The sequence below is a fragment of the Fusarium graminearum genome, chromosome 1 (assembly GCF_000240135.3).
Source record: "Fusarium graminearum PH-1 chromosome 1, whole genome shotgun sequence".
Lineage (NCBI taxonomy): Eukaryota > Fungi > Ascomycota > Sordariomycetes > Hypocreales > Nectriaceae > Fusarium > Fusarium graminearum.
Genome location: NC_026474.1, coordinates 67,351 through 89,525, shown reverse-complemented (window position 1 = coordinate 89,525; position 22,175 = coordinate 67,351). Strand labels below are relative to the sequence as shown.

The following is a 22,175-nucleotide window of genomic DNA, read 5'->3' as shown; positions in this document are numbered from 1 at the left end:
TTGAGCGAGTCGGGATCTTCGTCTTTAGCATCTGGGAAATCCACAAACATAACAAAAGCCTCCAGATTTCCAGTGCCCTTGACACAGCCGTCGCGGAAATCGAAACCCATATTGAACATGAAATCCTTAGGCGAGGGTAGCTTGCATGTTGGCTTCCATATGTAATCTCCGCGAATCGGGAGAGTGCCGTTGGTTGTGTCGTTACCGTTGAGATCCTGGCCGAAAGCTGTAGCAGCCAAAGCTAAAAAAACAGTGCTCAGCGCAAGCATATTGATGGATGATACTATCATAAATTAGGGCAATAGCGAAGCAAGGTGATAGTCAATCAGGCATGCATCGAGCAAAGGAGCAGCAGTATATAAAAGAACTGAGCCTGACTAGAAACGTTATGCCAAGGACGGGAGTCGTCCCTGAAAGGGTTAGTCCCTATAGCACCCGGCTGTTATTTTCTCGTATAGTTCTTTGTCCAATGGGAACCACTAAGACGTAAGGAAAGGTGGGTTCTTTGAAACGGAGCCGAAATGACGCCAAGGAGTCAGCCCAGCGCTGCGTCGTATTGTATCGGCAGAAGCGAGCTTTGTGGCCTGCGACCTAAGAAAGGGATATTCTTCTCGCACTTGCTACTTTATTCGTTTCACTTATAGTTGAAGATGGTTGGTCAAAGATAACACAAAACAATAAGCCAGAAGTTAGAAATCTATGCAGAGAAGGCCAGTCTGCCTAGCAACGATTTTACTGTAGGATACTGGACAGTAGTTTAGCCCATTAAGCGTAATAGTAGCTCTGGCGGTAGTAGCATGCATCTGTAAAGGATCCGGAGGTATTATCCATCTTAGCTCTGTGTGTCTCTCTCGGTATGGATTCTGATTGAGATATCATCTGGACTAAGAAGCCCGGATGCTTCTTGTGTACTGGGTGCGGTGTCGTCGCTGTTACATACTCAGGACTGGCTTGGAGCATTTGGAAAGTCCAGACTCGAGTGTTGCATTGTATTTCTTTCCATTAGTTTATTAATAGTTCGTGCATTTGGCTGAGATAATTGTTCAGCTCCCGACGAGAGTGAATTCTATATTACAGATATGCAAATATAGAGACAGGAAATGCCCACTATTTACTTGGGCAAAGAAAGCAACAAAAATAAATGATCTTCCCAGTTCCACACATTGAAAAAACAGACTTCCATAGTGAACTGGTACAGCCACTAACTCCTCAGTATCATCAACTCTTCCTGGGCCGCATGGTCATTAAAGACCTCATCTATCTGCTCCAATGTCTTTCCCTTAGTTTCAGGAACCAAGAAGAAAGCCCAGACAGCAGCCAAGAAGCACCAAGATCCAAAAAAGATATAGACGCCAAAACCGATACTCTCGATCATAGGTGGGGTTGCAACGCCGACAACAAAGTTGAAGAGCCAGACAGTTGCTGTTGCAAGAGCCACGCCCTTGGACCGAGAAGAGTTGGGGAACACCTCTGCGGGAAGTGCCCATCCCAGAGGTGCATAAGAGACTCCATAAATGAGAATAAAGCAGAATGCCATAGCCACAGCAGCCCAACCTGCAGTTGGGTTAGAGCCCCATTTCTCATTGAACACGCCCACAAGGACAGCCATGATGCCCCATGCAGTGCCTCCTCCGATGCCACCCCAGATGGCCAATGGTCGCCGTCCGACCTTGTCAATGATAAAAAAACAGACAGTAACTGCAACAAGCTGCAGCATATTGAACACTCCGGACATAATTAGGGACATTTCTGTCGACTGTCCCAGTGATTGAAAGAGGGTCGGGGCGTAATAAATGAATGCATTAATACCAGAGAGCTGCTGGAAGAAGGCAACTCCAACGGCGATAGAGGTGCGGTGCCAGGAGCTCTTCTTGAAGAGGTCCGCCCAGCAAAGAATCTCGAGTTTGAGACCTGTGACTCCCGGGTGACGCTTCTCCTGCATACGCTTCTGAATTGTTACTTCATTGCAGATGCCAGCATGCTCCTGATGAACACGAGGATCAGTTCTGGGTAGTCGGCGAAGTCGTTCTAAGTTTGTGAGGGCGTCATCGGATCGATCAACGAGTGCGAGCCAACGTGGGGAATATGGGAAGAAGTGGATGCCGATCCCAAGGATAGTGCTGCACACCATCTGTAGTCCGAATGGTAGACGGAATGATAACTCGCCAGCGAGTTCACGTGTCCCGTAGGTGATCCAGAAAGAGACCACTACGCCGATAACACAGGACACAGACTCCAGCACAAGAAGTGTTCCTCTTAGGTTAGGCGGGGCGATCTCGGATATGTAGATTGGGGCTCCCTAGTACACTGGTTAGCTATTGTCCTGTCTGGTCGAGGGATGCCTATTAAATACCATTGCAAGCGTTCCGACACCGATGCCTCCAATTGTTCTTCCAGCGACGAGAAGACCATAAGAGTTGGCAGCTGTCTGCATAATAGCACCGATATTGAAGATCACAACCACAATAGAAAGAGCCTTCTTTCTGGAGATCTTGTCGCAAAGAGTAGGCATGAAGAGGCATCCAATAAAGGCACCCAACTCTAACATACCGGTCATGAGACCTTTGCCGAATGCAGTTTCAGTGCGAGGGAATGCTTTATGGAACTGCGGCATGATGTTGACAATTGAGATGACACCCTGGTCGTAACCAAAGGAGAAACCTCCCATGGATGCCAAGAAAGCAACACCGAAAATGTATGGAGATTCGATAACGCCACGGATTCCACCGCGGCCATAAGAGATATCTTCATTAAGAAGAACAACGGGAGCATGTTCAACGGTGGCCAGATGTTCCACGTTCTCGAACGAAAGATCACTTTTGGGTGATTTCCCGTCCAAAGAATGTGTTTCAGATACCATGATGGCAAGCTTCGAGTTGATGAAGATCAAGAGCAAGAATGGGTAAGAGTTGAGAGTAAAGACGATGTGAGGATCTTGGGATTGAATGAACTGGGGATATTTTGGATCTCATGAAGCATTATTTGTATTCCAGCTGCATCCAAGATTTGCTTCCAATCAAAGCTTCGGTATTGTCTGCGAGTCAGACACAACAACTTAGAAAGCAGGTTGGTCTCATTTCCCCCGCAAATGAAAACCTGGGGAGATTCCGGGGCTGGATCCTTGCCCCAGGTCTAGAATACTGTACTACAAAGGAAGATATGGTATGGGGATGGGAGTGGATGCTCCATTTCAGGGAGTTTATTCCGCGGGTTATACTACCAGACTCTCCACCCCTGCTCCGGTTCTCCAACACACTAGATTAGCCCTCCACACCAAACTTTGTGATGTTACCAATCATGCCCTGGCATGCAGTCCAGCAGAATTGGAGAAAGACCATGATGTGTTGCTTCCTTGATTTCCAGTGGCTTTCATACTGCGTAGATAACGGTCACTTGGCTTTGTGACTAAACTATCTTGCCTTGTCAGCCGCATATACCTATTATTGTTTCTTGCGAAAGGCTGAACTATCATATGACGTGTCTCTCCCCACGGTCCATGTACCCACTCCATCACCAAAAAGGGAAATTTATTCCTCCTGCTGGGGCTAACAGTGATACCCAGTCAGTTGGGTTTGGTTCGCCGGAGAGCCCGAGCGCTTTTCCCCGCGGGTTTCATATCCTTTAATAGCAATATACATGATTCTTTGCCTTACTTGAGGGATGCAGACAAGTATTCAGTTGGTTCATCGATGGATTTCCATCGGTATTGTCTCCGCCTTACTGGACCCTCTTCATGAGGCCTTCAAGATACAAAAAAGCAATCCCCCTCCTCGTCTCAAACTAAAATTATCTTCATCGATTGAACCTCTTTGCAATCATGATCGTCTTTTATTCTCTTGGTGCTGCCTTTGCAGCCCTATTTGTTCGAATTTTTATCTATCCTGTTATCCTATACTTTGCTGATCCCAAGGGCCTAAGAAAGTTTGAAAATTTCTCCTGGCTGTCTCCCCTCACTGATCTACGACACTGCTATCTCAGCCACACGGGCAAGCGGTCTGAGACACTGGCTGCTGAACACGAACGTCGTGGAGAATCCATCCTCAGAATTGGACCCAATGCATTATCCTTCAACCATCCACAAGCTGTCAGAGACATCTATGGTCATCAGACAAAGTGCACCAAAGACCACAAAGAAACCGTTCTTGCTGGACCGCATCGAAATCTTTTCGATGTAGTTGACAAAGGTGAACACAGCAGGAAGCGAAGACTTCTTTCTGCTGCCTTTGCTACCAGGAACCTGGCGAAGTGGGAGTTCAAAGTTCGGTATACCACTCAGCGACTTCTCGATGCATTCGACCCTCTTTGTACTGCACCTCTCAAGACAAATACCGACCCTGACCCGGAAGATCTCACAGTTGACTTCAACAACTGGATTAACCTCTGGACCATTGAAGCTATCAACTACATCGCTCTCTCATCCAAGATGACCTTGCTCGATACCGGCACGGACGAAGCCATGGCCGAGACGACTGATGGCACACTCTATCCTGCTAGATACCGACAATCTCAGAACCACTCAGCTATGGTCAAATCGGTCTTTTGCTGGGAGTACGAGCTGTACCCATGGCTACGTCGTATCTCCAAGGTCGTCCCTAACAAGTGGAAGAGCTACTGGGCCACTAGCGCTCCATGGGTCGATGTTTGCTACCACCAAGCCAAAAACAGACTGAGACGATACCAGGCTGGTGAAAAGCTCGATGATTTCTTCTCATGTCTGATGCACGATAAGAACGGCGTTGCCAACGCCGTTGAATGGGGAGAGGTTGTTGCCGAGATCTCGGCAATCATTGATGCTGGAGCTGAGACTACAGCTATTGCCCTTACACATCTCCTCCAGCTGCTAATCAGCCATCCCGCTCAACTCCAAAAGCTGAGGGACGAGATTTCTGGTGTCATTGGTGAAGATGATGTCATAGCACCATTGGACAAAGTGAAAGATCTCACATATCTCAAAGCCTGTCTCGACGAAGGTCTCCGTCTAATCCCGCCTGTGTCGTCTGGTCTCCCACGACGTACGCCACCAGAAGGCGCCAATATCATGGACACCTGGATTCCAGGAAATACGTCGGTCTCCATGACGATTTGGAGCGCTCATCATAATGAGGACATCTACCCTGACGCTTATGCCTTTAAGCCCGAACGCTGGCTTGACCCAACAGAGCGAAAAAGGATGGAGCCCTTCTTTATTCCTTTCTCTGCGGGTGCAAGAGGCTGTATTGGACGGAATATCTCGTATCTGGAGCAGCAGATTGTTGTCAGTACTTTGGTCCACCGTTATGATTTTGCCATGCCTACCAAGGACTTTAAGGTGTCGCGGTTTGAAGCTTTCAACTTAATTATGGGACAATTGCCTATTAAGATCTGGCGTAGATGAGAGGATAGATAAGAGGATAGAGTTGCTCCAACTGAAGGGTTGGCGCCGGATCTTGAGTCCTTAAGCAGGGTACGCCTTTTAAAGACTACATGCAGGATAGGGATAAATTAAAATAATTGGCCTTTTCTTATGTGTTAGCGAGTTATCTTTCTTAGTGAATAAAAATGATGGTCCTAGCTATAGTATTACTAAAATTCGACAGTAAAAAGAAAAGACATTTCTTCAAGGCCACAAGTCTCATTAATTACAAAACTCCATCATAAAGTTTCACTTACAGGATATCCATTCTGCGCCATTTATAATTCTACCTTTGCAGTTTATTGATGAACTATTTTTATATAACAGAGAGGGCCCATTAGTGAGAATCATGTTTCTCTCCATCATGCCATTTTTCCTTCAGCGTTGCAATAAGTTCCTTTGTCTTCCACTTAATCACTTCGTTAACCTTCTCAAGGTAACAAATGGCATGGGTCTGTTCACATGGGTCTCTTATGCAATATCCACCTACAAGGGTTAGCAGCCATTGTCACATTAGGGGTGGGGGATGACTGTACAGAATGAAAGCATATGTGCAGGTAGGTAAAATGCGTTTAGAACATGGGAGTTGGATAGAGCAAGACCCATGAGAGTGAAGAGATAGAAGGATATCTTGGTCTGGCAATTAATTAGTGTGTTATCTTTGACGAGAGTAGTCCTTCAAAATACTTCAAAGTCTGGCCTTCCATGGTTATTCAGTTGCTGCAAGTTCTTACAATGATGCAAATATAAAACGGCCTTGGCTGCGAAGTAATACTGCATTGCAACGACTCCGATATGTTAGCGAGAGAGCACAGCAGCTGAAAGTCACACTTACCGGGCACTGATGCAATGAAGTAAAGGGTCGGGAACGGTCTGTTTGCCGAGAGGTCCGCCAAAATATGAAATACAGGTTGAAAAGATACGGGCTTAGCGTCATACCACCGGTCTACCTCCATCTCAGCTGCCTGCCACTCGTCTTGATCACTGTCCAAATTTTCAACTTGTAGAAATAGCCTCATAATCTTGGCGAAGTTATAGACCGCTCTGTTCGCATATGCTGAATCGTCACATCTTCTAAACACAGTTGACCTCTCAAAGCTCTCAAGGCATATCTCGATAGGCCTCCTGCGCACTACGTAGATGTAGATTACTTGTCGAAGATGAACCCAACTTGCAGCTTCAGCTAATCCCCCCTGTATCACAAACCTAGCGACTGCCTCATGATTCAGAAGGTTCTGCGTTCCACTGAGATGATGGTAATAGGAATCAGTCTCGTTATCGTTCTCCTCATACAGTCGCGCGATTACAACGGCTGTAAGGAGCGTTGAGTCCCATGTTTCAGGGGGTTGAGCAAAAGCTTCTATAAGAAGCTTTATGCATTTATTGTGGTAAAATGTGCTTTCAATGTCGTTGGACGTGTCCATGCATCGAGAATCGTAGCGGCTTGCGAGGGCGAGTAGACCGTTCATTATCATGGGTTGGCGAAGGGCCAATCGGGGAACTTCGAGTTCGAAATGACGGGCATCGTCACATGCATCAGACTTAAATGTCATGTTAGTGGAGACGACATCTGACAGCTGTAACTTACCAAGGGTGCACATTTGTAAATATAGATCATGAAAAGAAAGGCTTCTCGTTCAGTCAACTCATATGGAGATGAAATATGAACTTGAACCGGTAGGTCTTGGGCTGTAGCATGGTCGAAATATTCATCAGAGTCACGGACTGAAGGGTCATCAACTAAAGAGTTGGCGATGAAGTTGGAAGCTGATTTCCTGTAGTCGAGTTCCGGGTTCAAGGGCACAACTTGAGGTCCAGATTGTGCAAGATCATTAACAGATACTTCTATCATTTCTTCGGGTATCTGCGCAGTTTGCGACAGGTTCTTGGCAGCTTCGTCCTTTGTAGAGTTACTACCTGATTCCTCCAACACCATACCGTCGATTCCGCGTGGTGCTGTGAAAGAGACTACAGCCTTCAGCATGAAAATACACAGAAAGGTTGAAGGCCAGAGGCCAAGCAGGCTTTGGACTTACTCTTAGAGGGAACTTTAGCCCATTCTCTCCTTGACTGCTTCTCAGTTTTTGAATGACTATGCTTGAACCGAATGTCATTGTCGAATTGGCATTCCTGCCCTGACTCAAGGCAAGTGCTACATTGAGAGGCTCCCGGCTGAGTGACGCATCTCCTGTGTCGGCGGCGACAAGTGGTACAGCATTTCACTGGCTTCATAAGTGCAAGATGCCAAGCGACTGTAGTTCTGATGTTGTAACATGCAGGCGTAAATGTGAGGTAGATAACACAGGCAAACAAGGCAATAGCGGGGAAGCCAAGGATACGTACGCTAAAACCTCTCCGCTAGTCTAGACTAGGTAGTTTGGCTTGTGTGATTGGCTATAATCCAACAAGTCATAGCCATAGGGTAGCTGAGCTTTAGAAGACACTGTTCTAGAATTATCTATTAACAGAAAAGCATCATGAAGCAAGGCTTCCCTGCAACAAAAGCCAATCTTGTTTAAGCAGTCAACTACGTATCGCACTGTACGTCTCATGTTCACCGCTACTTAGGTTGCTGATGATATCAATGTTGCACTTTCAGGTCCCTAAGTCGTGCTGGACTTCGATCTCATAGGGCATGATCGACGTGGAACCAAAAGAGAGCACGGCTATCCTTGCCTACCCTAGAGCGTGTGACCGTGGTTGGGTTTCTGGCGAGTATCTCTAGTAAATGTAAGAATTGTTCGACGCGCTTTAGATCCGCAATCGCGCTTAGACATATAGGACGGTGTTTCAAATTGTAGAGTAGGTTATTAGCTGCAGCGAAGAAAGAGTGGATAAGCATCCTAGATTGGGTTAGACAAATACTCAACCGAGGTCTTAGACATTAACTTAAACTTACCAGACACTCGCGCATTTGCCTTAATGGCTGCAGTTGTATTCGTGAAAATTAGAGTCGGTAGATGCAGTGTATTAATATCTGTGGCCTGTCTGAGCAGTCCAGGAAGAGTAGCTTGCGAAAGGATGAATGCTCCTTTGCTGTCGATTATTATTAGCCTAGGTAGCTAGATGCTTTCATTACGAAGCGCGTCTTACCAGCTCACCTGCCAGGATGCTCCAAACTTATCCACACTTATTTCCAATAGAGGCTTCTTTAAAAAGATTCCTAGAGCATTGAAAATGGCCGTAGCGATTGGTGCATTTCCATATTCCTTATGAATATTACTAAAAGCCGCCTTTATACTCTCTTCACTAGATACATCTGTACTGAATCCAATGGCTTTGCCTCCTCTTTCATTTATCTCTTTTACTAAGCCCTCATAATTTTCTCGCTTACGAGCCAGAAGCGCAATTGAATAGGCGGCACCAAATTTACGTGCAATGGCACTGCCCGTACCTGGGCCAACTCCAGCGACGATGACGATCGCCTTGATAGCCATGACAAAAGATAACAGATGGGAATAGGGCTAAAAGTGATGATTCGCGTCCTGTTTTAATGTCTTGTACGTGGATAAAGAGCTTCTCTTGACCCTTGCTTATGGTTAACACTCGAGCTCATTTCGCCAGCATAAACAATTAATCAGCCCAAGAAATTATACTCTCGTCGGGTTAATAAGCAGATAACGAGTAAACCTTCCTCCATTATCAAGCCATCTGTGACAAAAAAAAAAAAAAAAAAAGAAGTTACTCGATTCTAAACTACATAACGCTGAATGAAACAAACTCTCATAGGTATTGGTAAAGACGAGGACGTTGTACTGGTATTCGGACCTTCCGTAAGGTCCGGGTCTAGCCTAGATCAGCAACGATGATCCACTGATCCGGTTCCGTGATTACAATCATTCCAAACAATATCAGAAGTCTCCGACGTAGAATTAATACACATGTCTATTTTCTTGATGAATATACAGGAATATATAAAGCAGATATTCTTCTCGTTTCCTGGTTGGCTTTGTGTAGCTAAATTTGTCCTTTACAATTCAAATCATGCCTAGTACATCTCCTGTCATTCTTATTCTCGGTGCAGGGCCCAACATTGGCAGGGCTCTTGCCCGTACTTTTGCAGCTGGAGGCTACAAGTTGGCCTACCGACAATCAACTTCACATCACGAGCGACTTCTCCAATACAGACGATGTCGTCAATGCGTTTGACAAAGTGAAAAAGGCGTTCGGCATCCCCAGCGTCGTCGTTTACAATTGCAGCACGAATACATTCACACCTGCTGACGATCCCTTGGCCATTCCCATTGCTAATTTCCGTTCTGAGAGGAACATCAACATCGACAGTGCTTTTGTCGCTGCGCAGCAGGCCGTACTGGGCTTTGACCAGCTCCCTTCGTCGACTGCGCGCACTTTCATCTACACTGGAAATGTTACCAATGTTGCCATTCTCCCAAAAATGCTATCATCTGGCGTCTGTAAATCGGGTGCGGCTCATATGATTTGGGCAGCCTCGGCAGGGTATAGAGATCGTGGATACAAGTAAGATGCCCTTACTGCCGTTGAACTTGTATTGAGCTTGAAACTCTAACGACTCTGAAGGTTCTACTATGCCGATGAACGAAAGGAAGACGGATCTCCTAAGTATCGCATTGACGGTGATGCACATGCGAAACTCTACTGGGAACTGGCACACGCCAACACGCAGAGAACGTGGATGCAGACATTTGTCCGTAAGAATGCTTTCGGGAGATCTCCACATGAGTCTGGGAAACTCAACTCAAATAGTAAGGATGGTAGAGGTATCCTATGATTTATGAGATAATCAGGGATCTATAGGACCGCGAACAAAAACAGTTATTAAATTGGTGATACAGGATTGAGTATCCTCTTCTTTTAACTACCAAGTGAACAACACAGCCAAGACAAGAGTTGTGGTACACACTGACTATGAACTACGAGAGCAGTACGCAATTCTAAAGTGATGTGCGCTATTGTCAACTCTCTAGTGACGATAATAAAAGAAAATAAGGAATCTGGTCTCGGCAACCTGAAATGTTCAGTTGCTCTTGAAAGACAATATTTTCATGGGCAATTAATGCTGCAAGCGACTGTAGTCACTAACTATAGCGGAATGTATCCGCAATGGGATAAACGGTACTCCATATCAGCTCTAAATTTGCAAGAGGCGCTTACATATTGGCATGTAATTATTAGTAGTTGTCAGTAGTTTCGTTGCCTAGCCGCAACTATATGGTATAGCTCATTACTATCCAAAGTCCAGACCACTGAATTTAGAATCTAGACCCAAGCCACTGAATAATCACGAGACATCATCCCTTTAGCTCGTTTATTTGCATTCCATATTATTGTTTCTTGAAAGCTGAATCTGTCGCTAGTATGCTTAAAAACCAAGAGGTCTCTCCGCTACATCTTGGAATATTTCTCGACATCTAAATTCCATTCTTCTTTACTTCGTCATTAGGAAATCATCCAAGTATCAAATACTCACCATGGTCAACTTGGGCTTTCTTTATGCCCTGGCGGTTGCTGTTACAGCGCTCGCCGCGCCGTCATCGGCTTCCAACTCTCTCGTCGCGTCTCTTGATGCACGGGCTCCAAAGGCCTGTACGAATCCAGCAAACTTACTACAAAATCCCAGTTTTGAGTCCAGCAAAATAAGTGAGTGACATCCATCAACAAAGATATCCTATGCTATCCATCTGGACTCGAGGTCTCACGAAAGATGCATGGCTAAACATCTCAAGGCCCGTGGATCTATCATGCCTACTACCCGAAAGTCACCACTCAGAAGATTGTGGATGGAGGCTACAAGAGCAACCATGCGCTACAGGTTACTGGTATTGCCAAGTTGCAGAATGACCAGGCGTTCAGCCAAATGAAGCAAAACTTCACGACCTGCAAGGTTGGCCGCTACCAGCTTTCGTGGTCCATGTACCTTGCCAAAAATGCAGCACAAGGAATTGATTATCGCGCTCCTGGGATGACAGTTTGGGTTACATGTCCAGGAGGTGCTGCCCAAGTCGCTTACTTTACCTTCCGACCCAATGTGCTCGAGAGTTATGTCTCAAACCCCAGGAAGAGCAGCAAACAGAAGGTCGACCAATGGGTAAACACAGTAGTGGACTTAGGTACCCTCCAGGCGGGAAACTGTACCTTGGACGTGAACTGGAATGTAAATGGCCCTGTCAAAGGTGATCCGGTTTCAACATTGACACTCAAACTTGACAACTTTGCCATCAAGGCTCTGAGTTAGGACAGCTACTACACAGTATATTAGCAATTTTTATAGCCGTTCCCTTGCTGACAACAGCAAATACAAATCAGATGTTTAAACGTTTGTATCATTCGTCTCGGGTAGTCGATTTACAGGGAATCTTTCAAACTCAGACTTTCTCCCAACAACAGGGACCCAGTGCATCAGCAAATGGGACAGCAGCGATGAACCTTATATTAGGGCAGGGCAAGGCAAAAACAAAAACAAAATATATAGGTCTTGTGTAAGCATTGGAGTCATAATGCTTGAGTCATAATGCTTGAAAAGTGTAATTGAAGATGGAAACCTTATCGTCGGGGGGGAACAGCAGCGCCTTATTGGCCCTCATCTACGAGCTGATCGTCTCATAGCTAATGACGCACTGGAGATTCCTGACAGACGACTTGACGGTATTTACATTTTACCATATCTCACAACTGTCAGTATATTGCCAGCTAAGCCTGAAAAGAAAGCATATAATTATATCAGCACACTTATGATGTTAGCAATAGGCTAATAGTTATTCTCAGCAGAATCCCAACTTTCAAGATTCCGACTAAAGACCCAACAATAGTTATTACTTATCCCAAGTTCACATGTGTTCTCCGTCCTGTGTTCCCAAGATCCTCCTCCTCGGTAGCATGCAGCACCAGGATATGATACTGATATCTAGATAACCCTCTTCCATGCCGAACTTCCCACATTGCAAAGGCGGTTGGCTAGAACCAGAAGCGGGTTCGTCAGCAGGAAATCGTTTAGCAACCGCCTTTGCAGCAGAGAGGGCCAAAACCGTTCTTGGTAGCAAACCACCATGCTTCATCGATCTTCTCCCCACCGCACCAGTCACTCGTAACAAATGAGAGCTTCAGACCGCGATTTCCATCGCTCTTGCAGTTCCAGTCAACATTGAGGCACTTCAGGTTATCCTTGATGCCATTGCAGAATGCATCCCCAGCGACTTCGTCTCCAATGTTCTTTCCAGTAATTGTCCACCGTTTTGCGTTTTGTCCCGGCATGTTGCCGCCATTGACAGGTCGAAAGTCGCACTTCTGGTCAAACGCCAGGGCGGTTGGTAGGGCGAGAGTGAAGAAAGTTGAAGGTCTCATGATTGGACTTGGTAGTTGTAGTTGTTGGTAAAGTTGTGTAGATAGGGAAATAGGTTTAAGGTAGAAGTATAATTCTTTTCAAGCTGAAGAGTGAGGAACTTGTCGGATGGTTTCTATTCTTTCTTGAGAACTACGACTGCTTTTATATTTAAAGGAAGGGACAGCCCTAGCACCTTAGCCTCGCTGTCAAATGAATCATATTCACCGCCTCATAAGATGTAAGCTGATAGACTGCCCTCGGGGGGATTACATCCGCTCTGCTGCAACCCTCTGACGTCTCAGAGTTCATATGTAAGTCGGTACGGAACAAGAAACGCTCCATGTAGCCTTCCTCTAAAGGAAATGCCATTCGAGCATCTTGTGATAAGCCAGTTATGATCCTTGCCCAAGTTTACCTGTCCAGGATAATGATGACGGGCCTATAGACTGGAAGGTTATTTGTCCCACATTCCTTCAGTGATGATCTTCCTTCACTGCCGATCACCATAATCCCATGCCTTCAGCAAACACAAATAGTGGAACTTTCGATTGACTGGCTGACTATTCCACAGCTGACATATACAGTACATCTGATTTTTCTCCATGATGATTTTCAATATAATGTCACTTGTAAAGTATGCGCCTAGCATTGACATCATATTACCGATAATTCCTAGAAAAATATGATCCTCCTGACAACCAACCATGGGTTCATTCCATGAGACTAGGCATAGAGTAGATCGCAATGTGCAAATAGGGACATTTAAAAATTTTTGCCATGCGCCAAGGATTGATGCTTGAGGGCATGAATCCTTCACTTACCTCGCCGGCTTGTCATACACTCGTTCGGATGGAGTTGGGCGTCATCACGAGACCAGCTTGAGAAGATCGACGCACCTTCATTGCTTGTGGGTCAGTTGCGAGCTGGATTATCCTAGTCACTACTGAGATCCTTACCTCAGCTAATTTGGGGTGCAAGTAGCTATCCATGTCAACTAGACCCATATTGGATAGACGACAAGTAATTCAATTTAAAAGAGCAAACATAACCCGAATTGATATATAAAATGTAGATAATTCAGTAGAGTAGAACTAAAACTAAACTCCCAGAGCCATAAAGGCTACAGCAATCACTGTCCAAACAATACCCTGATGTCTGCTTGCCCCGGAAGCAATTACTGGCGTAGATGGTGCCTCACTGGCGCTGGGTCTATACATGTCTTTGGTGGTAGTGGACATGATTGTAAATGTCGATGAGATACCTGCCTGTCCATGATGGATTGCAGATGATACTGGAAGATTTGCTGGGGCACCAGATTTGTATGCGGAAATAGCTGTTGTAGTAGCCAGTCCTTCTGTTTTTTGAGGGCCGTGCTTGTTGGACTCTGGTGAGTCATAGCCAGCAGCGGATAGCTGGCTAGAAGTATCTTCGTGATATTCGGCGTGTGATCCCTGTGTAGACTCAGGGACAGACGGATGACCATCAATGTACTCTGGCCGATAGTCCCCATTTGACTCTAGAGTTTGAGCAGGAATATGAGGGTTGTAGTTTTCATGACCAAAATGAGGCTTGCCTGATGATCCCGACGTGGGCCGAGCAGATGGCTGACTATAACCCTGGTCCGTAGAGTTGCCGTATGATCCCTTTGTAGGTAGAGTTACAGGATAGCTGTGGCCGCTGGCATCTACCTGATAACCTCCGATACAACCAGAAGGCAATACAACTACTGGAGGTCTATAGCTTTCCCCGTGGTTGGTAGCAGTGACATATCTGGTAGTAATTGCTGTCTCGGGAACCACACCAGTGCTGCAGGTGACATACTCAACCATTGTCAGGTAAACAGTCCAGACGCAGTCAGAAGTAGGGTAAAGTGTTGTAAGACGACTTGCGGACTCTGTCGTCATGGTAGTGATATCCGAGACTGAACGCGTCTTAGAGCCATGCTTTGTGGTTTCCAAAGAGGACCAAGACGAGAAAGTGACTTGGGTGTAGGTTGCATGAGTCTCGGTTGTGGTAGTGCTTGAAAACGGAGGAAGAGTAGAGGGAGTTTCGCCAGTCACAGAGTTTGACAGAGATGTTGATACAGAATTATGATTCTCCGTAGTTGTCAAAGACGATGCTGATGAAGTAAAAGCAGAAGTCTCAGAGAATGCCGAAGTGGAACGTTCTCCTGTTTGAAGAGTTGTAGTAGGGGCACCAAGGCTATCGTTAGATAGTGTCGTGGACAGTATATTGGATGCCGTCGCTGTGGATGTCACCTCAGCAGCCGAGGTCTCAATGGTTGATGTTTCATCGTCGCAATCATCGGTCGATGTTTCGATACTAGCTGTACTAGTGTAGTGCAAGTTTGTAGTAGTAGTAACTATTGTAAACGCTTCAGAAGTTGACGCAGACTCTGATGTAACTTCCACTGATGTTGATACAGCCTCAATTGATGAGGGTTCTGTAGATAGGGCACCTGTCGATTCAGCCCCATTGGATGAAATATCAGTGGATGAATCTTCACCCTTGGTCGACAGAACCTCAGTTGAGAAACTCGCTGTGGATGAAGGTTCTGTCGTCAAAGTCTCTGTTGTTGATGACGTCTCAGTTGAAGAAGCGAGTGTTGATGTAGCCTCAATGGATGAAGTCTCAGTGGACGAATCGTTGATATCAGTCGATAGAACCTCGGTTGAGGAACCGTCTGTGGATGAAGGTTCTGTTGTCGAAGTCACTGTTGATGTAGCCTCTATGGATGAAGTCTCAGCGGACGTAGATGCTGCGTTTGATGATATAGACTTTGCAGATGACGTGGTTTCAGTCGTCGCTGCCCTCTTGATGGCAATATCGTTGCCATTAAATGACCTAGTCCCTTGATAACTGTTGATCAAAGCACAGTCACCACTGCCCGCTAAATACAATGCGATGACACAAATAGAGACAGCATCGCATCTATCCACACAGTCTTGAAACTCATCACCATCCGAATAATAGGCGAAGATATTCCCATTGATTGTAGAAGAATCGCATAAAATATCGAATGAATTGCTGTTTCTTCCGGTGTAGATACTGCCGGACAATTGACTGCAGGTTGCAGATGCCAGCACACTTGGGGCCAGGGACAAGTTCAGGGCCAAGATGGCCCCTAGTTGCTTTGACAACTTCATACTGAAGGGATTTTGAACGAAGGGTAAAGTGGAGGAATTTTTGGAAGTCTGGAATCGATGCGGACTTTGAGACTTAATACAGTTGTTTACCGTTGCCAGTATTTAGATTAAGTCGCATTTACGCCGGTCCTCGTTGAAGAAAACCGGGACCGCCTGTGTGCATTTAGTTCTAGACTTATCCTGTGGACAGGGGATGACGGGTCTATCTATTTCTTAGCCTACGTCGCTTGTTTTAACTGGTGAGTTTGCGATGGACTTGCGGCTAGTCAGGGGTTTAACTTTCCTCTTTAAGCTGGTCTGGTCACTTGAGTCAATAGCTGCCAATAGTTCTACTGGCTAATGCTCCTTGGTAATCAGCTTTACGATGAAAAGCCTCATAGCGTCTGTTTAAGATGGGCTGGAAATGACCGTAACTTAAAGGGGATGCAGTGTAATTTTACTAGACTTGAGGAACAAACTCAACCAGTCGCATATGCCCATTTGCTTATTGTTTAGCCAGATAGGCATGCGAGCCTAAGGTTCAAATCCTGGTACGATCTTGATGATGTAAATGTTTAATAAATTAATTCCCATTGGACGTGTAAGGGTCACTGGGAGTTTGCTAAAGACTTTGATTCCTATTAAAGCATGTAATGCTAATAATAATTCATCTAGGTTAGTCTGGTGGTATGACTAGTTCAACATGCTTCAGTTCTGCCCCAACTTATCTAATCTTAAACTTCCCCTCGGACTTACACGAGAAGTATGATCAAGGAAGCAGGGAGTTAAAGCGTTATTATATAGCAATCTAATTTTAAAAATCCACGATCTCAAGTCATATTAATCGGTATTTTTATCCTAGAACGTTTCATTACCTCGGGGGCGTTTAACCTTTCGTTTACTTAATTCAACAACCGCTCCATTTACAATGCGAGGCATATTCTGTACCAGTCGTTTATTGCCAGACCCTTATGCGCCAAGTTGCTGTCCAAGAAACTAGTGAAAGTAAGGAAGTGATTTCATGTTGCGGCAAGAGGCGCGATCTATCCTGGCATTCACCATACAAGCTTCGAGCGATGTTGTAGTTAATACCCTCAATATCCCATATTTGAGCACTACAGGATAGCAGCGATAGCGTCAACCCTAGCTATATGTTGCGCAACTATATCTAATTCTCCCACGACTCCCATTGGACTGGACAATGCCATACTCATATTTCTTTACACGATAGATCAGATTCAAAGCCATCGTTATCTACAAAACGTTCAGAAACGTGGTAATCAGCTCGTTGCACCATTCAAAATCTATCTCGTTGGATATGTAGCTACGAGTTCTAAATGGAAGTTTCCATCTTTCACAAGATGGATATTTTATCTTGTCACCACAACACAGAGCCTTGAAAAATCATTCCTCACACATATTAATGAGTAATAACACAGAATTGAAAAGCAGAAAAGGCACAGATATTCTTTCCTACTGTATAAACCTTATAATATGGGTTCTTAGGTAAGGCCTTAAGGCCAGCCCCCTTGGCCCAGCATAACCTAGGAGCATATCTACATATTTCTATCTCCAATCGCTTGTTCAATCCGCATTTCAAACTACTACTGCTTACATATATGTCATGCCACAGTCGATGTGGATTATCGCTGTAACATAAGGCCAGCCCCCTACTGGGCCTACCATTGCGCTGCAATCATCACTCTGTAACCAGGGTACATAATGTTGAATATCTCCTTGTGTTTTCGATACCTTTGTTCTTCCACCTCGCACTTCTACCTCTTCCTTTCTGTTCCTACCAACCCATGACCTAAATAATGTTACTCATTATAGTCGTCCTGGTAGGGACTCTTATCTACTTTCTGTCCTTTCACAACAAGAAACGACATGGCCTGCCACCTGGACCCAAACCCTTGCCTATCATTGGAAATATTAAAGACATGCCCCCAAAGGGGGTAGCTGCATTCAGGCATTGGCTTAAACACAAAGATACATATGGTCCCGTGAGCAGCGTCAGCGTCCTGGGGCAACCTCTCATCCTTATTCATGACCGCGAGGCAGCGCACTACCTTTTCGACAAGTCATCAGGAAAATCCTCGGGACGCCCATCAGCCAACTTTGGAGGTAGATTGTGCGGTTTTGACCAGATTTTGAGTCTTCAGCAATATGGGGATACCTTCAAGCGTCATCGCAAATTGGTACACCGGCAGATGGGCACGAGGGCGGGAGCTGCAAAGTTTCGCCAGATCCAAGATGTAGAATCACATCGATTTCTGCTGCGCTCTCTTGATAATCCTGGTAACTTGATGGAACATATAAGGAAGTCAGTCACCATGATTTCGGATCTTTATGTTTATCGCTGACATGTCATACTTTCAGGGAAGCCGGTGGTGTAATTTTAAAGGCGACATATGGTTATTCTATTGAACCACATAAACCAGATCCTTTAGTGCATTTGGTCGAGTTTATGGTGGAAGGTATCAGTATCGTGGTTGTCCCAATGAAATTCGTGGTAGACTTTCTTCCATGGCTCGAGTACATCCCGGAATGCCTACCAGGCATGTCTTTCAAAGCCCGAGCTCGCCGATGGAGAACTATACTGAACAACACTATCGAGGCTCCTTATCAATTTGTCCGACAGCAAATGGCCAAGGGGATCCAGTTCGAATCATATGTATCCTCCCTCCTCACACAAGAAAAGCTAAAAGGTGGAAACGACACATTGGACGAGACATACGAGGCTGATATCAAGCGCACGGCTGCGATAATGTATGCTGGTGGGGCCGACACAACAGTGTCGACTATTCAGAGCTTTGTCTTAGCTATGATGGTTTACCCAGAGGTCCTCAAGAAAGCCCAAGCTGAGATTGACAATGTCATTGGTCCTGACAGACTGCCAGGATTCGAAGATCGAGAGAACTTGCCATATATCAATAGCATGGTCAAGGAGTCACTCCGATGGATGCCGGCCGTGCCAATGGGCGCAGCCCACAAGGCCGACGATGACATCTACTATGGAGACCTATGCATTCCAAAGGGATCATTTCTACTGCCCAATGTATGGTGGTTCCTCCACAACCCAGAAACCTATCAAGACCCGGAACGCTATGACCCTGATCGGTATCTCGAACCCCGAAATGAACCGGATCCAGATAGCAACTGTTGGGGATATGGTCGTCGCATCTGTCCTGGTAGATTGCTGGCCGATGAGAGTATTTTTATTGTCATCGCTCGTGTTGTAGCAGCATTTGACATCGAAAAGGATGTCGATGAACAAGGAAACACCATAGAGCCCAAGGTAGAGTTCACGACGGAGGGGGCATTGAGTCGCCCTGTCGACTACCCTTACAGGATCAAGCCAAGGAATGCAAAGTGTGTGGACCTGATTAGAGCTGTGGAGAAGGAACATCCATGGGACAAGGGTGACGCCAGTCTTCTCCAGCAGGATATGGTCGTACTGTGATCGTGTTAGGAATGGGTTTTTAGAAGTCTCTTGCTAAGAGAAAATGGGGGTTGAATATACTTATGACTAGTTTACTCGCTTGGTATTTTAGAGACAGACTTTCTATGTGACTATCGTGAGCACTAGATCGATATCATTCGCACAGAGGATAGAGACGAATGATCAAGACCTTGCTTCTGCTGAGTAACGTCGGCGCAAGGCTGCTGATATCTGGAGCATCTAGTTACTATTGTCTTGACAGTTCATTTTGATGTTACAAGACATATCGACATCACGTATATTGTCGCTTCCTACGACAGGTTAGTCAGCGGAGTGGATAAACTTGCATCGAGATTTCCATTGCGGATTTAGTGTAGAAGGTCAGCAAGCACCATGTACATTAGAGATTTTATCTCATTGGAACAACCTTTTAATTGTCAATGTTTTTCATCATATTTTAACCAGCAGGGACGGGTAGCGATTATTTATCTATTTTATTGCTGAATATGACACTAACAATGATGCCAGCCTATAAGTGATAATAATGTAACATAACGCCATTCTGAGTAAATGTAGGGAATACGAAACTAGATATGGCGGTTACGAAACTTTGCGCTGGGCTTCTTTCCCGTAGAAGTTATAGGAGAATGTGTAAAGGCGGCAGCTCCGCCAAAGGGGCCAGCAGTGGCACTGTTTCGCACCCTCGCAATGCAAACACCAGACATGCCGGCTACCTTTCCGGAACAAACTTTACCGGCAGGCACTTTGACAACGACCGGAAAGTCAGTTGAGCTTACGGTTGAAAATCCCAATACGCCAATGATATTATGAACCACTTCTACGGATTTGAACGCTGATGGATCAGTGCCTCCCGAAGTGAAGTCGACGTCTACCATCAGGGGGCCAGCACCGTCCTCATTAACCTAATCAAATGACTATCAGTATGGAGCACGAAGACAAATATTAGCGACGAACCTGATGATAGATGAGCTTGAGAGTTCCATCAGATGCAGTGGTTGGCAACCCAGTTTTAGCACCTACTCCAGCGAATTTATCTAGACCGTCTTCAATGTATCCACGAGGAGATGGAACTCCCTTTGCACCTTGGAAGAAGTCATGTAAAAGGCCATTGGCGGTGTGCTCAGATTCTGCTATGTATTAGCATACGGAACCAGAAAAATATCGGCTTTATTTGGACTTGCCTAGAGCTACATCACCAATTGGGGAGCTTTCAATTCCGTCTTGTACGCCTGACCAAATCAGTACTTTGAATCTCGGGTATAACCATGTGAGTCCAAGCCTACCATTTACGACAGCACCGGCGTTGCCAGTAACAAAGGACGCAGCTTCTCTCACCGCTACAGACGGTTAGCTACCAACAGTCATTTGTTTTTCAATGTAGTACTATACCTTCCTCTCCACCCCCGAGAATATCATCAGCAACAGATCGGCCCTTGATACCATGCATGAATATTTTGATAACATGAGTGGCGTCGACTGGACCTTTGCTGGTGCGACCGAGGGCCGATGACTTCTTGGTACCAAGTTCCGGGTCGCGGATGACGCTGGTATCTACCTGTGCCCCAGAAGCAGCAGAGGTAGATGATCGAGGGGTTCCGTCGCGTACTACGAAGTATTAGCTCTAGGTCAAGTTTCATTGAAAAGGGAAGGATTGACTGACTAGTGAGCCCAGGCATAACGACGCCGTTGGCACCAATCACTCTTGTGATGGTTCCATGAGCTTGTACCGAATAGCTGAAGGCCAGGGCAGAAAAGAACAACGTGCTGAACATTTTGAAGGACGTAGTGAGTGGTAAAGACAAAAGTTAACCGGGAAGATGTATTGAAGCAGCTGAGGGAGGTCAGGCACACATTTATATATATGGTGAAATAGGATGTATGAGATATCTAGTCTAGGACTCAAGCCAGCCGCCGGACTAACAAAATGAAGTTATCAAGTCATTGCGCTATACTTAGGTACATGACATAAGTAGCCGTGTTTCAAGATCAGGTGCAATGACAAAATGTTTCTGTAATTATACTCAATTAGGAAGGAGTCTAAACCAGAGACTCAAGACTACCAGGTTCAGCTTTCATATTCAGCCGCAAGGTTGTTTGAAACGAATTTCCGTTTTCCCATTTGATGCTTGATCGTGGAGAATTTCTCCAGAAAGAGAAGGTAGAATGAATATCTGGCGGCATCTGCTGCGGTGAGCCGTTGTGGTAGAATTCAGGTGCACCAGGAATGCACCCAAGCGTTAATAGCACAGACCTCATTCTCGGAAGCATACACGAATTTGCATCAAAGCGCCATCACATGCTACTTAGCGTACCGACAATAAGAGAACCGTTTTATCATATCATACGAGTTGTTGCGAACTGTGAATGATGTGGAAATACATAAGTGGTTAAGAAAAAAGTATGATGCGCCGTTGTTTCCGAGATAGAGAGGCCTGCGTAACTTAAAGAGAGCTCATAACTACGAGCACGTCAATAAACAAGAGATGGGATATTCGCCTCGTGATTAGTCGCGTGCGGAGCACTCTCAATGGATTTATTGCAGTTCTGAGAACACCAGTAGAAGAAGGCCTTAGGCAAAACGATAATGTAAGGATCTTTACTTCAAGCTGACAAGTTCTGAGCGCCGTAGACTCAGGTTTGAGAGCCTGGAGTATTGTGGTCAGATAAGCAGAATACTAACGAGTCGAGGCAATGTATGGGAGGGGAAAAAGAAAAACATTGGTAGCTGAATTTGCGGTGAAAAATTCGCCCAAGTTGTTGTAAAAATTGATGATACTTTTCGACGTCGTACCGGTCTAGGGTGAGTATGGTCAACATTCTCCACATATCAGGCTTCGAAAAAGCCCCAGGTTTATTAGGTAGAATAATTTCGAGATAAGATTAGATGGGGATCTT

The 22,175-nt window shown here is 45.4% G+C and overlaps 11 protein-coding genes across 11 annotated transcripts in view; 4 read left to right on the top strand and 7 right to left on the bottom strand.

Annotated features, from left to right (window-relative positions):
- The window catches only part of FGSG_11648 (uncharacterized protein), a gene marked incomplete at both ends in the record, with an annotated part of 1,303 nt that extends 1,034 nt beyond the window's left edge, over nt 1-269 (bottom strand). Inside the window, one exon of the mRNA XM_011317293.1 lies at nt 54-269. Within this exon, the coding sequence (XP_011315595.1) occupies nt 54-269 (216 nt within the window). The remainder of the gene's footprint in view (nt 1-53) is intronic.
- A 932-nt stretch (nt 270-1,201) lies between these two features.
- On the bottom strand, nt 1,202-2,860 carry FGSG_00013 (uncharacterized protein; the record flags this gene model as incomplete). The annotated part of the gene is made up of 2 exons (XM_011317292.1): nt 1,202-2,299; nt 2,354-2,860. The coding sequence occupies 2 exons, from the start codon at nt 2,858-2,860 to the stop codon at nt 1,202-1,204; spliced, it is 1,605 nt and encodes a 534-aa protein (XP_011315594.1).
- A 957-nt stretch (nt 2,861-3,817) lies between these two features.
- Nucleotides 3,818-5,374, top strand: FGSG_00012 (uncharacterized protein; the record flags this gene model as incomplete). The annotated part of the gene is made up of 1 exon (XM_011317291.1): nt 3,818-5,374. One exon carries the CDS (start codon nt 3,818-3,820, stop codon nt 5,372-5,374), a length of 1,557 nt encoding a protein of 518 aa, XP_011315593.1.
- Nucleotides 5,375-5,729: 355 nt separating this feature from the next.
- Nucleotides 5,730-8,829, bottom strand: FGSG_00011 (uncharacterized protein; the record flags this gene model as incomplete). Its single annotated transcript, XM_011317290.1, has 7 exons — nt 5,730-5,878; nt 6,228-6,933; nt 6,981-7,348; nt 7,429-7,750; nt 8,073-8,206; nt 8,292-8,428; nt 8,486-8,829. The coding sequence occupies 7 exons, from the start codon at nt 8,827-8,829 to the stop codon at nt 5,730-5,732; spliced, it is 2,160 nt and encodes a 719-aa protein (XP_011315592.1).
- A 547-nt stretch (nt 8,830-9,376) lies between these two features.
- On the top strand, nt 9,377-10,142 carry FGSG_00010 (uncharacterized protein; the record flags this gene model as incomplete). The annotated part of the gene is made up of 3 exons (XM_011317289.1): nt 9,377-9,443; nt 9,520-9,871; nt 9,932-10,142. 3 exons carry the CDS (start codon nt 9,377-9,379, stop codon nt 10,140-10,142), a joined length of 630 nt encoding a protein of 209 aa, XP_011315591.1.
- Nucleotides 10,143-10,842: 700 nt separating this feature from the next.
- Nucleotides 10,843-11,606, top strand: FGSG_00009 (uncharacterized protein; the record flags this gene model as incomplete). The annotated part of the gene is made up of 2 exons (XM_011317288.1): nt 10,843-10,957; nt 11,098-11,606. The coding sequence occupies 2 exons, from the start codon at nt 10,843-10,845 to the stop codon at nt 11,604-11,606; spliced, it is 624 nt and encodes a 207-aa protein (XP_011315590.1).
- A 755-nt stretch (nt 11,607-12,361) lies between these two features.
- FGSG_11647 (uncharacterized protein) lies at nt 12,362-12,712 on the bottom strand (the record flags this gene model as incomplete). The annotated part of the gene is made up of 1 exon (XM_011317287.1): nt 12,362-12,712. One exon carries the CDS (start codon nt 12,710-12,712, stop codon nt 12,362-12,364), a length of 351 nt encoding a protein of 116 aa, XP_011315589.1.
- A 470-nt stretch (nt 12,713-13,182) lies between these two features.
- On the bottom strand, nt 13,183-13,696 carry FGSG_11646 (uncharacterized protein; the record flags this gene model as incomplete). Its single annotated transcript, XM_011317286.1, has 4 exons — nt 13,183-13,415; nt 13,514-13,532; nt 13,589-13,615; nt 13,649-13,696. The coding sequence occupies 4 exons, from the start codon at nt 13,694-13,696 to the stop codon at nt 13,183-13,185; spliced, it is 327 nt and encodes a 108-aa protein (XP_011315588.1).
- A 93-nt stretch (nt 13,697-13,789) lies between these two features.
- FGSG_11645 (uncharacterized protein) lies at nt 13,790-15,838 on the bottom strand (the record flags this gene model as incomplete). Its single annotated transcript, XM_011317285.1, has 1 exon — nt 13,790-15,838. One exon carries the CDS (start codon nt 15,836-15,838, stop codon nt 13,790-13,792), a length of 2,049 nt encoding a protein of 682 aa, XP_011315587.1.
- A 1,919-nt stretch (nt 15,839-17,757) lies between these two features.
- FGSG_00007 (uncharacterized protein) lies at nt 17,758-19,280 on the top strand (the record flags this gene model as incomplete). Its single annotated transcript, XM_011317284.1, has 2 exons — nt 17,758-18,115; nt 18,259-19,280. 2 exons carry the CDS (start codon nt 17,758-17,760, stop codon nt 19,278-19,280), a joined length of 1,380 nt encoding a protein of 459 aa, XP_011315586.1.
- Nucleotides 19,281-19,846: 566 nt separating this feature from the next.
- On the bottom strand, nt 19,847-21,052 carry FGSG_00006 (uncharacterized protein; the record flags this gene model as incomplete). Its single annotated transcript, XM_011317283.1, has 5 exons — nt 19,847-20,182; nt 20,235-20,407; nt 20,564-20,617; nt 20,670-20,885; nt 20,941-21,052. The coding sequence occupies 5 exons, from the start codon at nt 21,050-21,052 to the stop codon at nt 19,847-19,849; spliced, it is 891 nt and encodes a 296-aa protein (XP_011315585.1).
- Nucleotides 21,053-22,175: the final 1,123 nt, after the last annotated feature.